Raw genomic sequence first — 22,882 nt, forward strand, 5'->3', positions numbered from 1 at the left:
AGCAGTTTGGGTTATGCAATACTTCAATTTGGACAAATTACAACCCCAAGTATGAGTAATATAGTAATAACCACACTTTCCTTATCAAACACCACTAATTAGAAACCATAAGAGTCATAGTGTTTACAGCCCATGTTATTTGCCAATGACCAGCTCAGATCCATTTCTGATATCCACATGTGTTTAGGAAAGTCCAGAAAAGGACAAAAATGTTTGACAGACACACACACAAAACATCCACCAGCCTAAGAACAGAAGGAAGGATTACACATTTGTAGCACATCGCAAAGGCAGGGAGTGCATTGTGACACCTGCAAATGTGTGTGTAATGGCTCTATAGGGCATTCCCGGGCACCATGCCCTGCCCGCTCTACCTTATCAGCTGTAGAGACATAAGACTGCCAGCTTTTATGAAAGGCTTCCTGAAGCTCATCTTATTCTCCTGCAGAACGGATTTACGTGAGCGGTACGTCAGCAGAGCTTCGTCACAAAGCTAGGGGTGATAATCAAAGTTGTAATTACAGATGTGTCAGAAACGACCCTACTCTTGGCATACTATCATTAACACGCTCTCACGCATTGATTTTGTGTGTGCGTGTTGAGAAGCATGATGGAAGTGAAAAGTTTTGCACATGCAAAAAAGACACATGACAGCCTGGTAAAAAAAAAAAAACATACAAGCACTTCCTCTTCTTGTCTATAGCATAGCGACCAACCATACATGACCTCCAATGTAAAAGCAGGTCATCTAAATAAGCTCAAACTCAAAAAACACTTTTTGTTAGTCATTTTCATGAGATACAGCACTGGACCAAAAGTGAAGAAAACCGCGCGAGAGAGATTGAAACTGATACCGCAGTTTCACTCTTATTTGCGGACACGCCAAGTCTCTCTCAGGCATTTGGCCAACTTTCAAACACAATTGCATGGTAAGCCATGACATTTACATCATATGTTTTATTACACTGTGAAGTAGCTGGGAATATCTAGCTCTATTAAATAAATATTATCTCTCTGTAAAGCGCAGATAGGATAATCTGAACGATATGATGCAATTTAAATATGATTCAACTTCCGGTTGGTTGCACAGCTTACCACTTTCTCTGCAATGCTGAAATTACATTTATCGCCTCTGACGGTAAAGCCTGATTTTAAGACGAGGAATGAGCTTTGAGTCCTGACATCCGAGCTGATGCGCTCGCTGCACTAATGGACGTGATGTGCTTGAAAACTGAAAAGAAGGGAGAAGTGATCTCAACTTTGAGCTGTTCAGAACATCACTCCTCATAAATTCAAGAAACACAAACAGTTGAGGTCAAAAGTTTACATACACCTTGCAGAATGTGCAAAATGTTAATTATTTGACCAAAATATGAGGAATCATACAAAATGCATGTCATTTTTATTTATTACTGACCTGAATAAGATATTTCACATAAAATACATTTACGTAGTCCACAAGACTATGTTTGTTTAGTGATAGTTATTTGTTAGATACTTGTTTGTCCTGAACAGTTAAACTGCCCGTTGTTCTTCGGAAAAATCATTCAGGTCCCACAAATTCTTTGGCTTTTCAGCATTTGTGTATTTGAACACTTTCCAATTATGACTATATGATTTTGAGATCCATCTTCTCACACTGAAGACAACTGAGGGACTCATACTATGCAACTATTATAGAAGGTTCAAACACTCACTAATGCTTTAAAAGGAAATGCACATGATGTGAGTGGGAGTGAAAACTTTTTGAATTTGAAAATCAGGGTAATTTTAACTTATTTTGTCTTCTGGGAAACATTTACACATCTTATGTAGCTTCTGAAAGGCAGTACTAAATGATAGTAAGGCAGAATAAGAAAAAAGTACACATCTTCATAGTGTTCAAAAGTTTTCACCCCCGATCTTAATGCATCGTTTTCCTTCTGGAGCATCAGTAAGCGTTTGAACCCTCTGTAATAGTTGCATATGAATCCCTCAGTTATCCTCAGTGTGAAAAGATGGATCTTAAAATCATACAGTCATTGCTGGAAGAGGTTCAAATGCACAGAAATGCTGAAAAACCAAAACATTTGTGGGACCTGAAGGATTCCTGCAGTTCAACTGTTCAGGACAAACAAGGTACTCAACAGTTGTGGATCATTCAGGTAACAACACAGTATTAAGTTATCAAGTGTACGTAAACTTTTGAACGGGTTCATTTTATAAATTCAGCTATTATTTTCTCTTGTAGACTAAATGTAAACGTCTCATGTGAAATATCTTATTCAGTTCAGTACTAAATAACTTGCATTTTGTATGATCCCTCTTTTTTTGGTCAAATAAATTAACATTTTGCAGATTTTGCAAGGTGTACCTCAACTGTAAACTCAACATGGACAAAAGACATCTAACCAAACCAAAATTCATAAGCAAACCAGTACTGATTCGTTTACTTTTCTGCTCCATACCAAAAGAAAAGCTTTAAATTTTGCATTATTTGACTCAAAAGTGGGGCACTTACAAGGAAGTGCTTGACAATTTGCCCCTGAATGAGTGAGAAACGTTCAACAGGATGGGTGTGTTAGCTTCCTGTACCGAATGAACAAAGGGATAGCACCAACCTCAGTCTCAGCACTGACTGAGACGAGCCAAAAGAGGAAGTGGTTTAGGGGAGCAGGAAATGACATCATTCCTCCTGCACCAGAACACCAGCTTTTTAAAACAGGGGGTTGAGAGACAGCAAACAGCGCCTGTGGTTGAAAACACCATAAAGACTCATATATATATATATATATATATATATATATATATATATATATATATATATATATATATGGCTGCTGGTTTTGTGAGACCTCCTGAGATAAATATAACAAATGTTTGCCATGTCACCAAAAATAACAAATCTGGAAGTCAGGGCTACTGTTAGTGGCCATTATGTGGCCGTATACAAGCTCCAGACTCTCCACGATGATTAAAATCAATGCGACTTGAACAGCTGAATTGACCAAATGAAGGGAAAAGGGCCAAGCGAGAGGCACAAGCACAAGTTGTGCCTGTTGAGCAGCCATTAAATCAAAACTGAAAGGAAGACATTATACCAATTAGGGCTGAACATCAGCTATGGGGACAGGACTGAATGTCTAAAAGAAATCAGGCACAGCATGGCCACTTGGACCTGGAAAGTGGATCTCACCACAATGCGAGTCAAAAGAAGCCTATTGTTAGCATGCAAGCCATTTTCATAATCACAGATTAATCATGTTTTTAAAAAAGCGCTCCCAAAAGACACGCTCTATCATTTAATAACAGTTGGAAGGAGATCTATAGAAAACGTTGATAAACTAGTCAACCTCACTAGTTCAACCGGCAGAGTATGCTAATGTAGGAATGAGCAAGTGTTTTCCCTAATGAATGTCTTGTTTTTGTGCATTGCTCTGTAAGCACAGACGCAAAGATTAGCGGGCCAGTACAGGCGGGCAATGGGCTAAAAAGGAAATGGGAGTTCCAGTGTTTTTCATTTTCACTCCCTTCACCCTGTACCTCTGAGACCAAGCTGGCTGATCTTTCTTCTCCCGAGCGACTGGCACCATCTTTCATGCCCCACAGTCCTGAGAACAAAGACCTGCCAGGGCTGCATCACCTCGCTGTCTCACTCTACTGCTAACTGTCAAGGAGAGAGTCTGGTTTAACAAACCCATCGCTCACAAAAAAGTGAGAAATCAGTGGCTAATTATAAGCTGTAATAAACAGAGTAGTTCCTAACAAGCTGATGGGGTATGTTGATGTCAGCAATCATGGAAATTGGCACAAAAGCAAACATCAAATGATCACGTACCTTGCCATCCCAATCCAGAATTAGTGATGAGAGATCACAGTCTGTTTGATAAAATCTCTGGTATTAGATTAACTCCGTTAGAGGTAAATGAAATTGACATCAATCAGTCTTGTGATTTTGTGTGACCGACTATGAGGGAAAATTGCTTGAAATGAAAAGCATTTTCAAGCATAAGAAAAAACACAATATAATTAAGAACATTTTATTACAAATAATAAGTTAAGTTAAGTTTTCTTAGTTAAGAACATAATTTTTATATATATATTTTTCCAAGTCTTCATTTGTCAATTTTCTTTAAATATTGCATCTTGGACTTGTGATATTATCAAATTGTGAGATTTTGATATCGTTACATCCCTAATATTTGACAATAACCGTTTTTACTTTATTTCTACATCCAAATAAATGCATTCTTCATTAGACATTTCATTAAAAATTTTAAATAATAACTAAATACATAATTGTATCCATTGATAACTGATTTACATTTTGATAAAAGAGTGCAAAGGTTTCTCTGTGGACTGATTATTTACTTACAATGGATGTATATTTAGCAAGTAAATGGTGTCAATTTTCATTTCATGTTGTCTTGAACAACAATGCAGTAAATAAAAGCATTCATATAAAATGCATCCAATATACAAACTGAAGATCCACAAGAATCGACCATGCTTATGCTTCTGTAAAGGTCATGTTTGCTTTAGCCGAAAGGAGATATCTTGTCAATCCCCAATCCACAAATGGAGAGGCTTCTGCCCTAAAGGCACACACATACTAACCCCAATGTTCAATGAATAAAGGAAGCAGGATACATAAGATGAAATGCAATCTGCCAGCCATTTCCTGAGGTAAAACACTCAATGTAAACCCACTAAAGAGGTGACCTTTCACCTTCCTGATGACGTGAGAGGTTATGAACTTCTGTTCAGTGCGTTTCAGCAACCTCTGGCAAAGAATCGAGATAAAGCGTTTTTTTCTGCTTTCTCAGTCATCGCAGTTTACAATAGCTGCACGTTGCTGGTTCTCATGGGTCAGATTGAAGTAAACAAAGAGTTCTTGCTCCCAGTCTCTCCTCACAGATGAAGCAGTGAAGTGAACATACATGCGTTTAAAAACATTTACATCACCTTCTATCATACAGCTCAAACTTCCTGCATTCAAAGAAAAGTATATGATGCTGCACAATCAGCCATTTCTCATGTCAGTGAAGTGGGAAAAAGCAAGCCTGAACAAATGTCAACTCCACCTCGCCCCACAAACAGATGGCCGGGCCAGTGTCCGCGATCTGTCCCCTAATTTCTGGGCACTTCGCACATCTATGCCAATGTTCTCATTGCTCATACAAGCAATGTGGCAGAGCGCCGTTTTCCCACTTAGAAGTGAGCAGAGCAGACCAAAGCGAGAGACAGTGAGCAAGCTTTGGTCCTGGTGTAAAATGGAGCCAAATGGACATTATTATCTGACAAGGGCAGTTTCCACTTCTCGAACCCTATAAGGCAAGCTGCTAAAGAGCAAATACAAAGACTTTAAACAAATCGGTACTGAGGAGAGCAGGAAAGGTCAGAAAGAAAATCCCAGGAGGCTTTTCGAGAGTCTGTTTGTCTGTAGAACTCATCATTATCATCAACGCTATTGTTTTCTATCATGGATGTGGAAAGAATTTCCACAATCGCTTTTAGAGGCGTGAGAGAATAAAAACTGAATGCATAGATGATACATGCACACAATGGGTTTGATCAACATTGATTTTCCATAAATGCTGGAAATGGAAATTCTGGCATTGTTTACACACCCTCATGTCATTCGTGTTCACATCCACTCAAATAAATGTCAAAATGGTTCACCGGGTTCAACGTCAATGACAGCCATTCAAATGTAGTAGCAAGTCTGACATTACCGCCCTACTGCCAGAACAAAAAAAAAAAATGTACAGATAAGTTTACTCAGCATTTGAGTTGAAAAAGTATTATCAATTGCAATTTTTTTAAAGAAAATAACCAATCGTTTTGCTGGATAAGACCTTTCTTCCTTGGCTGGGATTGTTTGAGCCCTTTGAAGCTGCATTTGAACTGCGCTTTGGAAGTTCAAACTCACAGACACCACAGAAGTCTACTATATGGAGAGAAATCCTGAAATGTTTTCCTCAAAAAACAATTTCTTTACGACTGAAGAAAGAAAGAATGACATAAACATTTTGGATGACAAGGGGGTGAGTAAATTATCTGTACATTTTTGTTCTGAAAGTGAACTGAAAGTAGCACAGGTATATTTGTAGCATTGTATGGGTCAAAATTATAAATTTTTCTTTTATGCCAAAAAACATTAGTATTAAGTAAAATCATGTTCCATGAAGAGATTTTGTAAATTTCCTACCGTAAATAAATCAAAACTTAATTTTTCATTAGTAATATGCATTGCTAAGAACTTCATTTGGACAACTTTAAAGAAGATTTCCTCAATATTTTGATTTTCTTGCACCCTCAGATTCCAGATTTTCAAATAGTTGTATCTTAAACCATACATAAATGGAAAGCTTATTTATTATAGCTTTCAGATGATGTATAAATCTCAATTTCATGCTTGATAAAATTCCCATGAAGCTTTCAGGAGATTTGCCTACAGAGAAAACAGCGGTTATTCTTTTTGCTCTCGCAAATTTGACTAACCACTATAGGCTTTAGTAATTTAGTGGCTGAGATTAAATCAAATTTATAGAAAGTAAAACTATTTAAAGCAGATTGCAGCAGTTTGGCTTACTGATTAACTCATTTGTTCACATGTCCCAAGTAAAAACACAGAGGAAATCCCCTTAAATTAATACATCACTGAATCTTATTGACAAAGAGGTTTTTCCTCAAGTTGTCAAAATAAAATTTGTGTCCGTGATTATATTTAGGTACCAAACGGATGACTTAAAAAGTTTATCCACACATGACGTCACTGTTTGGAATATATTAAACAAAACCCATGACCTCCAATGAGCAACTTCTAGGAATCCAGAAGACTTTCTAAGCAAGCATCACACTTCACTGCCTCAGTTAATGTTGAATAAGTTCAGCAATGCGCTAGTCCTCTTCGACCACATTGTCAAGCTATTTAGAGGTTATTTTAAAAGCAAAAATAATGCAAAAGCCAACACATAGCTTTCTGGTGCAACAAGGACTTGTTAAGCATTCTGACCTTGCTTTAAGGAAACAGTTGAGAACATCGTGACGGATCATTGAGCTCGTCTGACATAAAAAACCTTTTGAGGACAGATGCAGTTTGATTTCATCAATATGAAACGCACTACTCGTCAGAGCATGCAAATGGACAAGAAGGGCATTATAAGGCCGTTTTTCACATTAGCTTAATGATCAACTTCCAAACCCAAAATTAACAAGAGCACAGCAGTTAAGGAAAGCATCTTAATTTAATCTAGTGATTCGATCCAACTGTTTTCTTTTCCTTCCGCACACATAAGATAATAAAACCCGAAACCCTCACAATGTCTTTTGCAGAGTAGAAAAGCAGAGCTGGGGCATTCCTTTCACTATTAGAAGAGACAAAAAAAGAAGCAGACTTGTCAGTAGTAGTAACAGATCACACACACACACACACACACACACACACACACACCCTGCTATTACCTCAGACTATAATCACACAGTGAAGCCATTCAAACCAACATTATAACTATACACCACCTAACACAATAAATCAGCTCTTTTTTTTACAAATAAATTTATATATACACACTACCAGTCAAAAGTTTTTGAACAGTAAAATTAATGTTTTTAAAAAAAAAAGTCTCTTCTACTCACCAAGCCTGCATTATTTGATCCAAGGTACAGCAAAAACAGGAAATATTTGTACTATTTAAAATAACCATTTTCAATTTGAATATATTTTAAAATGCAATTTATTCCTAGGATTTCAAAGCTGAATTTTAGTGTCATTACTCCAGTCACATGATCCTTCACAAATCATTCTACGTGATAAAAACATTTATTATTATGTTAAAAACAGCTGAGTAGAATTGTTTCAGGTTTCTCTGATTAATAGAAAGTTCAGAAGAACAGCATTTATCTTAAATAGAAATCTTTCGTAACATTAGAAATGTCTTTACCATCACTTTTGATTAATTTAAAGCCTCCTTGCTAAAGAAAAATAATAATTTCTATAATTTCTTAAATAATGTTACAAAAGCATTTTGTTTCAGATAAATGCTGATCTTTAGATCTTTCTACTCAAAGAATCCTGAAAAAAAAAAAGTACTCAACTATTTTAAATATTGATAATACTAAAAAAATCTTAGACAGCAAATCAGCATATTAGAATGATTTCTGAAGCATCATGTAACACTCAAGACTTAAGTATAATGTTTAAAATGTAGCTTTGATCACAGGCATAAATTACATTTGAAAATATATTCAAGAAAATATAGAAAACATTTTTTCACAATTTTACTGTTTTTGCTGTACTTTGAATCAAATAAATACAGGTTTGGTGAGCAGAAAAGACTTTTTAAAAACAATAAAAATCGTACCGTTCGAAAGCTTTTGACTGTTGACCTGTGACAGTTTTACAGCGGATTCCTAAATGGACCGGCCGGCATTTTCCACCAGGCGATCAACAGAGAAAGCAAATAAGGCGTGTAAATGCAAAGCGTGATTTCCATGTGGTGAAGGACCATTACAGCCATGCTGACAGGAGAGAGCAACACAGTGCCAGCTTCAGTCATCTCTCCAGCCCAAAAGGCCTTAATGGGTTTTTGTGACGGTTTGTTTGCGATGGGGCCTTTTGCCAAATGCCTGTCGGCATTTATCTGTCGGTACAGTAAGAGTGTGAAAAAAAAAAAAAAAAAACACACAGGATGAGCGATTGTGTTCACAGAGTTACTCTCGCTCTATTTATCACCATCAGCACTATTAAGCCCAATGGCTAAAGCAAAGGGGCGAAAGCACAGATCAGTTCAACAGGTTTATGTAGAATTTATCCAAGTAAGAATAAATTTCAAGTACACTCATGCTGCAAGCAACGGACTGGAGATGTTCAGACTTGTTCGGGCATCAAGGGTGATAAGTATGAAGACTTAAATGAATATTTCCCTCTGCCAGTAAAGCCGGAAAACAAAGTCAGTTAGAACAATTCAGGACTGGGGTAAATAAACAGAATAATGCACTGGAACTCACTGTGGATGATTAAATTTGAACAAAGTTCAGGAAACCTAAAGGGTAAGCCCAGCTAAAGAATCATTCCTGGAATTAAGAGGGGAAAAAAAACAGAAAAAGTCTACACCAGCTTATCGTTAAAGGAGTTTCTAAAAGACTTCCTCTACGGCCTTAACTCAGAGTTCTGGGAGCCTTGAAATACAACTTTTCCCTACATCTGACTCTAAAGCTAAAAATAGTCCATAGCAATGCAACACTCCCCTCTGAACCAAAATGTTTGAGTTTGGAAACACCAGAGAGATGGAACAGAGCCATATGAGACTGACCATGTCTTTTCCAAACTCAACCAACTTTTCCAAACCAGAGGTCTTTTCCTGGCATTAGGCGAAGGTTTGGGGTTAAAAACGTAATCGTTTTGAGAAACTGCTGATTATTCTGGCGAATTAGACTGTATGTGTCCTAGTATGTGAAATTGTGTTGTCACTTCCTAGTTTAATGAGTTACTTGTCTAGATGTGCGTCATTTAAACCTCCTCAGACAGTGACTCAAATCCCTAACCTAGTGTTTACTCTTCACGTCTGCTATTAGAGCACAGCCCACCGAAACCTAGAATTAAATCTAGTAAGTGACAGGGAAAACATTATTAGGATTGTTCACCGTTACTTAACCGAGTAGGTGTCTTGCAGGCTGATAAAACAGCTGACCCATTAGGAATCTCAAAATAATGGTCCAAATTTAATATTTAAATTCAAAATCAAATTGGGAGCAACAGCAAGAACAGTAAGATTTTTTGTCTCTTCTGTAAAAAAACAGTCACATTTTGAAATGTTTTTATTATTTAAAATAACTTTTCTATTTGAATACATTTTAAAATGTAATTTCAAAGCTGAAGCATTATTACGGTAAATAGTTTTTTCAGGTTTTTAGATTAATAGAAAGTTAGGAAAAACAGCATTTATCTAAAATAGAAATATTTTGAAAAATTATAAATGTCTTTATCATGACTTTTGATCAATTTAAAGCATCACTGCTAAATAAATAAATAAATTATTTTGAATGGTAAAGTGTGCAATGTTACAAAAGTTTTTATTTCAGACAAAAGCCGATCTTTGGATCTATTTATCAAAGAATCCTGAAACAAAATTACTCAACTGTTTTAAATATTGATAATAATAATAAATAAATAAAATTCTTGAACAGCAAATCAGCATATTAGAATAATTTCTGAAGGATCATGCAACACTGAAGTAATTATGATAAAACAAAATCCAGCTTTAAAATCACAGGAATAAATTGCATTTTAAAATATATTCAAATAGAAGTTGTTATTTTAAATAGTAAAAATATTTTAAATTTTTTTACTGTTTTTGCTGTACTTTTGATCAAATAAATGCAGGTTTGGTAAGCAGAAGAGACTCTTTTTTCAAAAGAAAAACTTTTGACTTGTTGTGTATATGTGGAAAATTCCTGATTAAGATACCAAAACAAAAATATGAGGAACAAAATCATGAGTCTTCAGGTTTTTGTGACTGGCATGGAAAATGGTTTATCTTCTATGTGACACTGCAAGTATTTATCATACATATGGAAAACCCCCCAAAGTAAATTCATTTCAAATTAAATTAACCTGCCACAAACACCATTATGAAAGATAACTAACTGGCTTTGTTTGACATATTAAATGTGAAGGAGAAAAACAAACAAAATGACTGTTCAACTCCAAAAGCTGCTGGGCACAACTCACATGTCTCCCTCACATATGTTTTAAAAGTCAACTCAGTGGTACGCCAAAGCAATTTTCTGACTTCATAAAGCAAATTCAAAAGGGCTTTAGAACTCCCCGTAAAAAGCTCTGCACCAAGCATTTCATTTCTCAGCAAGAGTCCTTAACAAACACGCAAAGCAGTACAATACACAACCCCTGCCAAAAATGTACTTTCAACACTTTCTTTGGCTCAAGGTGGATGTTCCAGGCTTCTGTTTGGGCTCTAAGCCTTCTGAAAACATTCCCCCCACAGAATTCCTGCATTTCTGTTAAAGCACAGGCCAAAGTGCACGCTGAGTGTGAGTGTGTGTGGCCACGCCGCACCACAAGAGATGCTGAGAGTGATCACAGGCACTGTCAAAACATTCCCTCAACCTCTACCCTTAAAGTCATACTAAAATAACCAGTTTCCACATCTACATTGTTTGTGTTTCTCTGCCATTGGGAAAGTTTTGCACACATGCACTAACAGGCAAAAGTCTGGGCACACTACACACTGGGTTGCACTTGCGTCACGATTTGATCGGTTACCCAGATGCCCGGCCATATTGGTGATACCCGGATGTAAACAACAGCATTGATCGCATGGTAAATGTTCTACTGAGTATGTTGTTCTGCTAATTTATGCTGTCTAAACCACGGAAAAAATGTGTGGACGCTGCTAAATCATGTAGAGAAGGACTTAGCAAACAGGTAAGGGCACAATACTTTGACAAACTAAAGTTAACAGGTGGTAAAGATATGTTCAAGCAGTATTAATTAAGATATTCACCTAATATTTCACAAACCGACTGGAAATGATAAGAACAAACATGAATGTTGTCAAGACTCTTGCCCTGGAAATCCTGGCTCAGTTTGGCCAAACACAAATCACCACTTTTTGCACTAGATTTGTTATAACTTTCAGCAGTCTATAGTACTCCAAATGTTTTGGTCTGAAAACATGACAGTAATGCACCATTTTCAGAAGAAATAATCAGCAAAATATGCAAGCTTTGTTTGGCATGGTTTACATTCATTGCCGCCAATATGGCTGATTAATGCTGCATCGTGAAAACTTGTTTGTTTGGACCATCCTTCAGTGTTATAAGCACTACATGAATTGGTTGAGAGGAAACTATACCTCAAACATGGCGCTAGCAACACCAAGGTCATGGGTTCAATTCCCAGGAAGAGAAAGAACTGATAAAAATGTAAATGTGCACCTTGAATGCAATGTACATCTTCTGTCAAATGCGTAAAAGTAAATGCAATGTAAATAAGGGTGGCTAAGGGCTTGCTACATAATTCTGTAGCATTAAAATGCCTTTACTATTAATCTTAAGTAGTCATAATTTCAGGAAAAGTAGGTGTGTCCAGACATTTAACTGGTAGAGTAACCTTCTGAGGCAATAATAGTAACCTGTTAAGTGCCAAAAACGACTGTCATCATATCTAACACAGCATTTTGAGTAACTAAGCTCCTCAAATGACAAGTTTATCTCAACAAATTTTGCACACGCCTTATAATTTGAGTAATAAACAACAAAAACCGAAAAAACGAGAATTAGTAAAGTACATGCTGCAAGTAAACGCTTGCTTTAGTAACGTTAGTTGACATTTTTACTTCAAATCCGATGAGTTTCTCGCAGGCCACACCTGAGGAGGAAACCTGACACACATACATTACCTAGAAACTTGCCCTCTAACTTCGCAAGAATATCTCCCTTTGCTTCTCAAACGCGTTTAAAACAAGTTCTTGAATGAAATGGAGACTTATCGGTTTGACAAAGTGCTTATAACCGTGATATTTTACAGCAGCGGGTCGCTGACCGTTATCTGTGATTCGTCACTCACCCAACAGCAGCAGTTTCACTTCTTTGGCGGCTTTCTCGCCGTCCTCACGCAGATTCCTGTCAATCATTTTGGATCGCTCGGCCGCGGCTTTATCTTCCTGGCTCACGGTACAGCCCATGGTTCCGAATGCGCGCTTCAGGGCGACGGATTTATGAGTATAGACTTAGGAGAAAAAAATTAAAAGGTATTACCCTTTTAAAGCGACTGGAGTTTTTAAAAAACAGTCTTCCGTGACTAACTTCCTCTTTTGGCTTTGAAAAAAAAATGACTGTCGCAAGTCCAAGAAGGGGAAATGTCCTTAAGAAAAGACTAGATCCAAAACTGCAGTTTTAGACGTCCGCAAATCTTTTGGGATTGAGAAATGAAAAATGAAATGTATATATTGAAGACACTTTTTAAAACAACACCTGGAATCTGTTGACGTTTAACGCTCCCAAGAGAAACCAAGTAGCCAGACGCTGGAGTTTTACATCACGCGGACAGGAAAGGAAAAAACATTTATCCACAAATCCAAAAAGTTTGCATAAACAAAGTGAGATCGACCCCTTGTGCTCAGGTATTCAAAAGGTGAGATAACGTTAATCGGCGACGAAAAACTGAATGAATCAGAAAATGCAAAAAAATCCCAGTTGTTTTCCTCGGTTAGTCCGTTCGCTGGTCGCCGAGGGTTTTGAATAATATGCGCCGTTAGGTAGCCAAGGTTGAGCGGTCTCTGATTTCTTTCAGTGTTTTCAAAGCCGCCACACCCCAGTCTGCTGAGAAGTTGCTCTCTGCCACACAGCAGAAGACAGTTTAGAACTGTTGGGCTCCTCGCTCATTGCCAGCCAGCCCCTCGCTGATACGCCCACCGCTGGTGCTCATGGGAAATGCAGTTTTTAATGCCGTATTTCAGTTTAAATATGTTTACACTCAATTTAAAGGGATAGTTCACCCAAAAATGAAAATTTGCCTATTGTTTACTCACCCTCTAGACATCCTAGTTGTATATGACTTCCTTCTTTCAGACGTATCCAAAAGCAGTTATATAAAAAAATTATCCTAACATTTCCAAGCTTTAAGGTCATTGCACACTGAGTCCGAAATTTTTTTCGTATTCGTCATCCTTTCCTATCAAAATGCTTTTTACAGATGCGAAAACGCAGAAAATCAAACCTGATCTGAACTTTTTTGACAGACGAAAGTTTCGGAGGCAGTGTGTAAACGTGATTGACACAACATGAGGTCGTATTTTATTTAATAAAACAAGTTGATTTGGCTCAAAATAAGTCAGACCAACTGAAATAAGCCTGGCTTTTTTGGTAAACTTGTTTTATGAAATACCAACCCCCCCACAAGCTAGATTAAAGTTATTATTATGTTTTAAATATGGATATTTTTCTTACAAAAACGCATCGATTCGCTACAGGAGGCCGTTACCTGGAGGGTGAGTAAATAATGGGTTAATTTTCAGTTTTGGGTAAACTAACCCTTTAAGTTGAATGACAAACTAATAAAAAAAGAAAAATATTTAAAGCTGAAGTGTATGCTGTAGTCTTTTTGATGCGATTGACCCGGGTTCGAATCCAACTTTTTCCCGATTTTTCCCCCCTTTTCAACTCTCATATCACATCAAGAAGGCATTTATTTTTAATAAAAATGAAGGAAATAATCTAAAAGTTGAAAATAAAGTATTGGATAGGGCTACGGTAGGTGTAAGGGAGGGCTAATATTGTCCCAATAAGTGCCATCCAGCATTTTTTTTTTTTTTTTTTTTTTTGTAAATGCTATCTATAGCTATTTGCACTTAGTGTAAATAGCAAATCACCAAAAAAAATACTGCTATTTTCACTTAGAATCTAATGCTATTTACACTTAGTGCAAATAGCTGCTGGATTTATTTAACATTTTAAATTAATTTAATATTTTTTAATGTGGTATTTATTTAATTGCATTTATTTATTATGATAATAAGTATGTTTGCATGTTTCTTTGGAGACGAAATGGCCTGTGTGTGATGTGTGTATTACAGCTGACCTTCTTTTGTTTGCCCTTCATTGATGACAAATGACATTCTTTAGGGCCTCTTTTAGAAATGTCTTTTGTGGAGACGTATGTCAATATTGACGCACTGATTTCAGCATGTGTTCTGTATGATTTGTACTTAGGCAGGAGATGAAACCTTGTTTAAAGTAAATGCTCGCAATGATTTTTCCATGTGGACTGCATTTCCATCGTTTGGCTGGAGCAAACAGCACAGAGAGCTAGATCCGTCTCTGTGTTTCATACCGCCCCCGTGTGTCTGAAATTATATTCATTTACACTTTACCTGAGACACCAGTTTCAATTCCATACAGCTGCATTTAAGATTAGTATTTTTGATCATTTAATCAAGTTTAACAGCTAAAAGGGCTCGTTTTCTCCCGAGCTGTTTGTGTAAGCTTGTAAATGTTTTAATAAAGATTAGCATTTCTTACTTGAGGCATGACTTATCTTACTTATATCATCCACGTTATTTTCCGATTTAGCCTATCCACCTTATGTTTGTACATTTTTTGTGTCTGGCTTCCGCTTTCATCCACGTCCAGCTATTTTAAACTGTGCAAAACAGCTTGTTTTGCTGCTTGATATTGCAAATTGGTGTGTCTTACCATATTATTTTAGTGTATTGTCTTAATTATGAACACACTGGTTTGCAATAAGTTTAACCGTTTACTGTATTCGTCTCGTTATTTGGATATGAACTGAGAGGGACGAGTGGAGAGGGCCAAGATGGCGTCGCTGTGAGCTCTTCGAAGTTTAACAGGTAATTTTACCTCAGTATCGCTATACTGACAGATTGACGCTGTCGTAACGTGCAATACAAGCAAAACGCATAGGGCTTGTGTGAATTCACGCACAAAATGATGAATAAACATGATGAATGTACATATTTCAATATATATTGTTTTATATTAACTGGAAGTCTAGCCCATAGGCTTACTTTCGCGTCGAAGAATAAGTAAGTGACAAATAAACGGTGTATTAAACGGTAAAATTATTTGCAAATACTCCAAACCAACCCTGGACCACAAAACCATTCTTAAGTAGCACTGGTATATTTCTATGGCTCAAAATGATCAATTTTTATTTTATGCCAAAAATCATTAGGATATTAAGTAAAGATCATGTTCCAAGCAGATATTTTGTACATTTCCTACCATAAATTTATCAAAACTTAATTTCTGATTACTAATTTGCATGGCAAGAACTTAATTTGGACGATTTTAAAAGTGATTTTCTCAGTATTTAGATTTTTTTGCAGATTTCAGGTTTTCGAATAGTTGTATCTCGGCCAAATATTGTCCTATCCTAACAAACCATACAACAATGCTTATCTATTCATTTAAATATAATATCAAACACCACAACAAACAGTTTTGTATGCTAAAAAAAAAATATTTGAAGCTAATTACATTGGATGTCTCCGCACATTCAAGTTACAATTGGCACCGCCAGTTCGTACATTAAAAATAAGGTGGATAAACAGGACATTACAGAAAAAGTTTAAATTCTGCATACTTATGGGCGTGGCTACTTGAGTGACAGGGGGATTGTCACTGCTGTCACCACTGTCACGCTAGGCGGGTGTGGTTTCAGCAACCAGCTCCACCCAAGTCCCGCCTCTTTGCCCATTTTTGATTATCCGGGAGTGACTCCAAGATTCCAAGATGGCGACGGCCGAATCCCGCCCACTATGAGCTTCAGCATTGCTCTTCAGAAACCTACGGGTGACGTCACGGACACTACGTCCATATTTTTTACAGTCTATGTTGGTAACAGTATTACCAAATAAAATCTTCCTGTGTCTTTAAGGATTACCAGATTACACATGCAAGTAAGAAGAGTTATTCACCTTATTTATTTTTCCCATAAGAGCGGTCTGGCTTCTGGTCTCATCCGTGTCCAGCCATTTTTAGCTGTACAAAACAGCTTGTTTTGCTGCATAATATTGCAAATTGGTGTGTCTTACCATATTATTTTAATGTATTATCTTAATTATGAACACACTGGTTTGTAGTGCAAACAGTTTTACCGTTTACTGCACGTTGTTATTCTTCTCCTTATTTCCCTATAGTGGCTAATGAACCAGAAGTACCACCCATAGGCTTACTTCCGTGTTAAAGAATACGGTGGATAGGGAAACAAAATGAGATAAATTAGAGCATAAAATAACCTTTTTTTTCTGTTTGAAGAAATTAAATAATCTTAAGAACCATTTTTCACTATAATGAACCAGAGTCTGTCATGTCTGTCAGATTGGATCCATTCAGATGGACTATTAACAAAATGCTCTGCCCATTTTCTCACAGGAGAAGAGGAAACATAAATCATGTGAAAATCTTCAGTGAACTGCTGCTTCAAGGCAAGATTGTGTTTTGACATAAACAGCTTTGCACTTAAGTGGACAATCAGCAGGAAAGGAAAGAGACAGCTGCTGATGGTGGAAGAAAAGATCAGCAGGTTTGATCCCAGGAGCTGCTTTCAGACCACAGTGCCCTTGAAAAAGACACTTCATCTCAACCTGCAAGTTATGCCGCGTTCCAGACAACCCGTAACTCGTGTTTTTCCGACCTTCTACCAGTGAAAGTGCACCGGAACGGCAGTCAAACCCGTGACTTCCCACTCATGAACTCGTACTAGATCGATGGACTCCCAGTTAGGAGTTCTGACGTAACATAGCCCGCGAAACAACAAAGTCAGCCCTAATGCGTGCGGTGTTTATGCAAGTGGCACACGGTGGAAAAATAGAGCTTAGGACAATATAACATTGCAATCAAATTTACAATAATATAAAAATAATAGTAATTCATAAAAGTGCCCAGGCAATTTAGCGTGACTCGCCTGGAACGCTACAAAGTCGTGGCTTGAAGTGGTGATTTACCAGTTAAAAAACCTGCCTGGAACGCAGCATAAGTGTAAGGTAAGTCACGTCATATAGACCTGATAAATTCCAGGTAAATAGAGCATTTACACTGGTAACCTGTTCAGTGAGCGATCTAAACACTTACACGAATATGAGAAATACAGACTGAATCGAGAATGAATGAATATTATTTATTCTTTTTTATTTGAACATTGTTTACAGTACATTAACTGCCAGCAATGTACTTGATACTGAGAATAAAGAAAATAAAGACATAAACTGGCTTTTTAAAAAGCATGTTTTAAAAATTATTACGTTTTAATCATCAGACTAAACATCATCTGCCTATTTACAATATACAAACTATAGATGTGCTTATAATATAAAGGGTTTACATTTATGTACATTATTTATAAATGCTGCCATGTAAGTAATGAATTCATAGAAACTGTTACAAACAGATGACACTTTCATTACATCACAAGGGAAACATCACGCTGACTGGACACAAGTACACAGCTGCTAAAAACACAATTCAATTCTCCCCCCCTCTGCTACTTTGTGATACCTTGCAGATTTAAAGATCACCTAACGGTATGATCTGCGGGTGCTTAAAAAGTGCTGCTGTCAGCCCAGACGTCAAAGCTGTGTGTGAGAAAGCCTGGGGATGGAAGCACAGCATTATGGGGGATCTTGTTGTTCTGGTGCACCACTGCTAATGCTCTAGTTGCAGCGATTAGATTGTACTTTTATAATTGGGAACAGTATTTATGCATGATTCACCATCGATACTAAAGATTTCTACTTTGTGCTATATGATAGTAAGTTAATAAGATCTTACTAGTTAACATCATAAAATCATTATTTTATGCAGTGGATACATCCGACAGGAGTCATTTCTCCTTAAAAATACTCACAAACACTACACGCTCTTTAAAAAGAATCACAACAATTATCAAATCAAAAATACACTCTCGCTCAGTGAATCTCACGAAAATGTCACCCCAAAATCAAATGACAGAAATTAGAATTTTCTTAGAGAAACTAAAGCCTGTTATAATATATATATATATTTGGGGCCCAATTATATATTTTTATGTTTTTGAAAGAAGCCTTTTATGCTGACCCAAGACTGCATTTATTTAATCAAAAATTATTTTAAATAACTGTTTTCTACTTGAATACATTTTTTAAATGTAATTTATGCCTTTGATGGAAAGCTACATTTACATCAGTTATTCATAAATAATTCTTATATGCTGATTTGGTGCTTTTTTCAGCATTCTTAAGAATATCATTTATTTGAAATAGAAATGATAAAACATGCATTTATTGCCACTTTTGGTCAATTTAATGCATCCTAGCCAAATAAAAGTATATACATAATTAGACACATAATATACACTACCAATCAAACGTTTTTGAATAGAAGGATTTTTAATATTTTTAAAAGAATCTGCATTTATTTGATCCAAAGTACAGCAAGAACAGCTAAATTGTGCAATATTTTTACTACTACGGAAGCCAGTTTCTGCCACTGAATAAAAAAAATAAAAAAGGTAATATCAACTTTTTATCTCGCAATTCTGACTTTTTTCCCCCTCAGAATTGCATCATATAAACTTGCAATTCTGACTTTCTCTATTTTCTCAGAGCTGTTAGATATAAATACACAATTGCAAGATATAAACTGGCAATTCTGACTATTTTTCTCGCAATCTGAGAAGACTGATATGTTCACAGAATTGTGAGTTTATATCATGCAATTCTGACTTTATTTCTCAGAATTGCGAGTTTATATCACTCAATTCTGACTTTATTTCTCAGAATTGTGAATTCTGACTTTAAAAGAAAAAGAGAAAAAAGGAATGAGAAAAAAAATAGAAAAAAATTGTGAGTTTGTATCACAATTTTGAGAAAAAAAAAGTTTCAAAGCTTCATTTTCAGCATCATTACTCCAGTCTTCAGTTTAGAAAAGAAATTATGGAAATGAATACTTTTATTTAGCAAGAATGCTTTACTTTAATCAAAAGTGATGATAAAGTTATTTATAATGTTACAAAAGATTTATATTTCAGATAAATGCTGTTTTTCTGAACTTTCTATTCATCAAAGAAACCTGAAAAAATTGTACTTAGCTGTTTTTAACATAATAATAATAATAAATGTTTTTTGAGCTGCGAATCAGAATATTAGAATGATTTCTGAAGGATCATGCGACTGGAGTAATGATGCTAAAAATTCAGCTTTGAAATCACAGAAATAAATGACATTTTAAAATATATTCAAATAAAACGTTATTTTAATATTTACAAAATGTTACTTTTTTCCTATACTTTAGATCAAATAAATACAGACTTGATGAGCAGAAGAGACTTGTTTAATAACATTAAACTTTTGACTGGTATTGCATATATATTTTTGGTTGTCTGATTTTGGGGTAAAATGCAACCTGGGCATGTTTGCATGAGATTCACGCACTTTCAAAGCCAAGATCAGACTTTAAACAATCAAGAATCATTTCGAGCCATTGGTATACTTAAGGACGAATACTGGCAATTCCTTAACAACTGGCACAGTTAGTTCTCAGGCATGTGAATACATTAACACACATGGCTAAAACGATGGGACACTTTTGTGCTTGAGAAACCACATTGGTGTGTGAGGCATTACACCACTACATACATCTCACAGTCACCAGGACACAACTAAATGCTCTTTACCAAAAAATATCAATGATTTAAATGGGTTTGTACTTCAGCAATCTTCATTCTTATTTCTCTATGTACTCTATATCCAAAACACCACAGAGGGAAATGACGTATCTGGCCATTGATAAACAAGGCTTTTTTTGAAACAAGGAAGTAATTGTAATTTGAAATATATATTACAGTGCCTTTACTGTCTGACAGGCCCTTGATGCAGCACCAGGGACATTTAAAACACCGAAAGATATCGAGATATGTAATTATGCTAACACTGGTTCACAGATATGATTTAGTTATATGTGTGGTATCCATTAAACATTACTTAAACAGACAAAAACTGAATAAAAAAGTACCACAATTTAAATGCACATCTCATTTAGACATCTTATAGTCCATTACAGTACATTCACTGACTTAAGTATTCTCCACAAGCGAGAAAAAGAGAGAACACACACATACACATTCACACACATACACACTCACACTAAAACACCACAGTGTTACCACTACGATCATTATGGGCCAGTAAGTGCTTGATTTATCGTTTTTTAGGATGTTTCAATTACAAAGTTTAAAATATTCATGTACCATGTTAGACATCCACAATTTACTTTGTCTTTGAACAATTTACAGTTAGTACATAGGCTTTGTTCATACGTCTGTCTATAAAATATATTAATCTAGGATTATAAGTCGTAACTGGGTCACTAGGTCAGGAGATTGAGCGGAAGTTGTGCTTTAACTGAAAGTGCTACAGCTTAAGATTTCCGAAATCATCCATCTACTTGGGTTAATAGCCTTTTTTTAAGCCTATAGAAGCTTCCGCTGGGCAATGTTAACTAAAACATTTATGTGCATCAATGCACCACATTTGTTTCTCCAGTTAAGGAGAAGACCCTGTGAATGTGTGTTTTTGGTTTTCTCTGCATGTAAATCCAGAGAGTGTTTCAAAATCAGTCTGTCCGCAGGACTCATGGGATCATTACAACCTGAGCCTATGATTAACTGTGCTTTCCAATCTGTGCTTTCCCATCGCAACCAGTAGTATTCCTACTATTCAAAAAAAAAAAAAAAAAAAAGATTTCAAATGTGCCTGTTTTTTTTAATCTAAATCTTGCCATTCAAAGATGTGATAGATAACCTTGAGAACACCGGATGAATCGGAATACTCTTATATATATCATATATATATATATATATATATATATTTATGCTCATATATCTACTAATATATTGTATAAAGGATAAACATTAGAAATCCATATAAAAATGTACATACGTACAGTTTGCATAAATTTGAAATTGTGTAATAGACTGCAGCCAAATCTAGATTCTAGGTTCGAGGTCGTGCGTTGCCTCTCAACAGCCTTCGATGTTAGAAATCTCACAGCTATTGCACAGAGTATTGCTATATCTATGATGAGATATGATAAAATAAACACTTTAGTCCTCCCATAGGAACTGAGCACTTACTGTGATTCTAATCTCTTGTGAATGTGGCCAAAGGTCAAAGGTCATAGGTCATAATATGAAGGTTGGGCCAAGTGAGTCTGTTTGGTTAGAATGCAAAATCCCTTTTGTTTGCAAACCCTGCATGTGCTGTTACTATGGCACGCACTAACTATCATGGGCTTTGATTTTTTTCTTCTTCTTGCCTTAAAACAAACTATTTCCATTGTCCCATCCGCTTCTTTTTGAAAGCGGATGGCCTTTAAATGCATTTAATGCCGGCCTGAGATTGGGCAAGACTCCATTTACAGCACATGCAGGTCACATGGCCCGAATAATGCATTGATTGAATGCAACTAAAGCTAGGAATCTGTTACTACTCGTGACTGATCACTGAGAGATTATGCATCCTCCCCAACTACTGACCCGAAAGTAATATTAAAAAAGCATAAACCATTAGAGGGAGAGGCCTAATGACCACTGCTTCCTTTGCTGGACCCTGATGTCCAATCGATGATGATGAAGCTGAGGCTCATTATCATAAATAGGACTCCTAAAATGGCAAAGCAAGCAGCCTGTAAAAGAAGGAGAGAGGAAGGATTAATAACAAAATTGCTGAAGTGATTAATGAAATATGTGATCTAAAAAATATGACTGGGTGCATATTATGAAATATCTGGGTCAAAATAAATTAAAATTTGTAAGACTTTTTTTTTCCAGCATTGTTCCATTTTTTAAAAATTAAGCAGATTTTGCATAACAATTAAATATATTTTACATGAATGAAATATGTAATCTAAAAAATAAATGAACTAAAATTTGCAAACAAAATAAAGCCAATTTGTACGATTTTTTTCATTGTGCAAAATTAAGCACATTTTGTATTACAATTAAATATATTTTACATTAATAAAATATGTCATCTAAAATGATAAATGAAATAAAATTTGCAAACAAAATAAAGCCAACTTGTAAGATTTTTTTCTGCACTGTGTCATTTTCATGTGCAATTTTTTTTAATTAAGTACATTTAGGCAAATTTTGCATTACAATTAAACACAGAAATGTTATCTGAAAAGATAAATGAAATAAAATGAAATTTGCAAACAAAATAAAGCCAAATTTTTTCTGCATTGTGCCATTTTCATGATTTTAAAATTAAGCACATTTAAGCACATTTTGCATTATAATTAAACACATTAATGAAATGTCATCTAAAAAAGATAAATGAAATAAAATAAAGTTTGCAAACAAAATGAAGCCAATTTGTAC

General features: G+C 35.8%; 2 protein-coding genes across 3 annotated transcripts in view; both read right to left on the reverse strand.

Annotated features, from left to right (window-relative positions):
- The window catches only part of gnai2a (guanine nucleotide binding protein (G protein), alpha inhibiting activity polypeptide 2a), an 88,792-nt gene extending 75,430 nt beyond the window's left edge, over positions 1 to 13,362 (reverse strand). The window contains exon 1 of the mRNA XM_073825294.1: positions 12,572 to 13,362. Within this exon, the coding sequence (XP_073681395.1) occupies positions 12,572 to 12,689 (118 nt within the window). The 5' untranslated portion in view covers positions 12,690 to 13,362. The remainder of the gene's footprint in view (positions 1 to 12,571) is intronic.
- A 4,268-nt stretch (positions 13,363 to 17,630) lies between these two features.
- The window catches only part of slc38a3a (solute carrier family 38 member 3a), a 75,832-nt gene continuing 70,580 nt past the window's right edge, over positions 17,631 to 22,882 (reverse strand). For both annotated transcript variants that reach the window (XM_073825448.1, XM_073825449.1), the window contains one exon: positions 17,631 to 22,185. In XM_073825448.1, coding sequence (XP_073681549.1) covers positions 22,081 to 22,185 — 105 coding nt within the window. In that variant the 3' untranslated portion in view covers positions 17,631 to 22,080. The remainder of the gene's footprint in view (positions 22,186 to 22,882) is intronic.

This window comes from Garra rufa, chromosome 20, assembly GCF_049309525.1.
Source record: "Garra rufa chromosome 20, GarRuf1.0, whole genome shotgun sequence".
Taxonomy (NCBI): domain Eukaryota; kingdom Metazoa; phylum Chordata; class Actinopteri; order Cypriniformes; family Cyprinidae; genus Garra; species Garra rufa.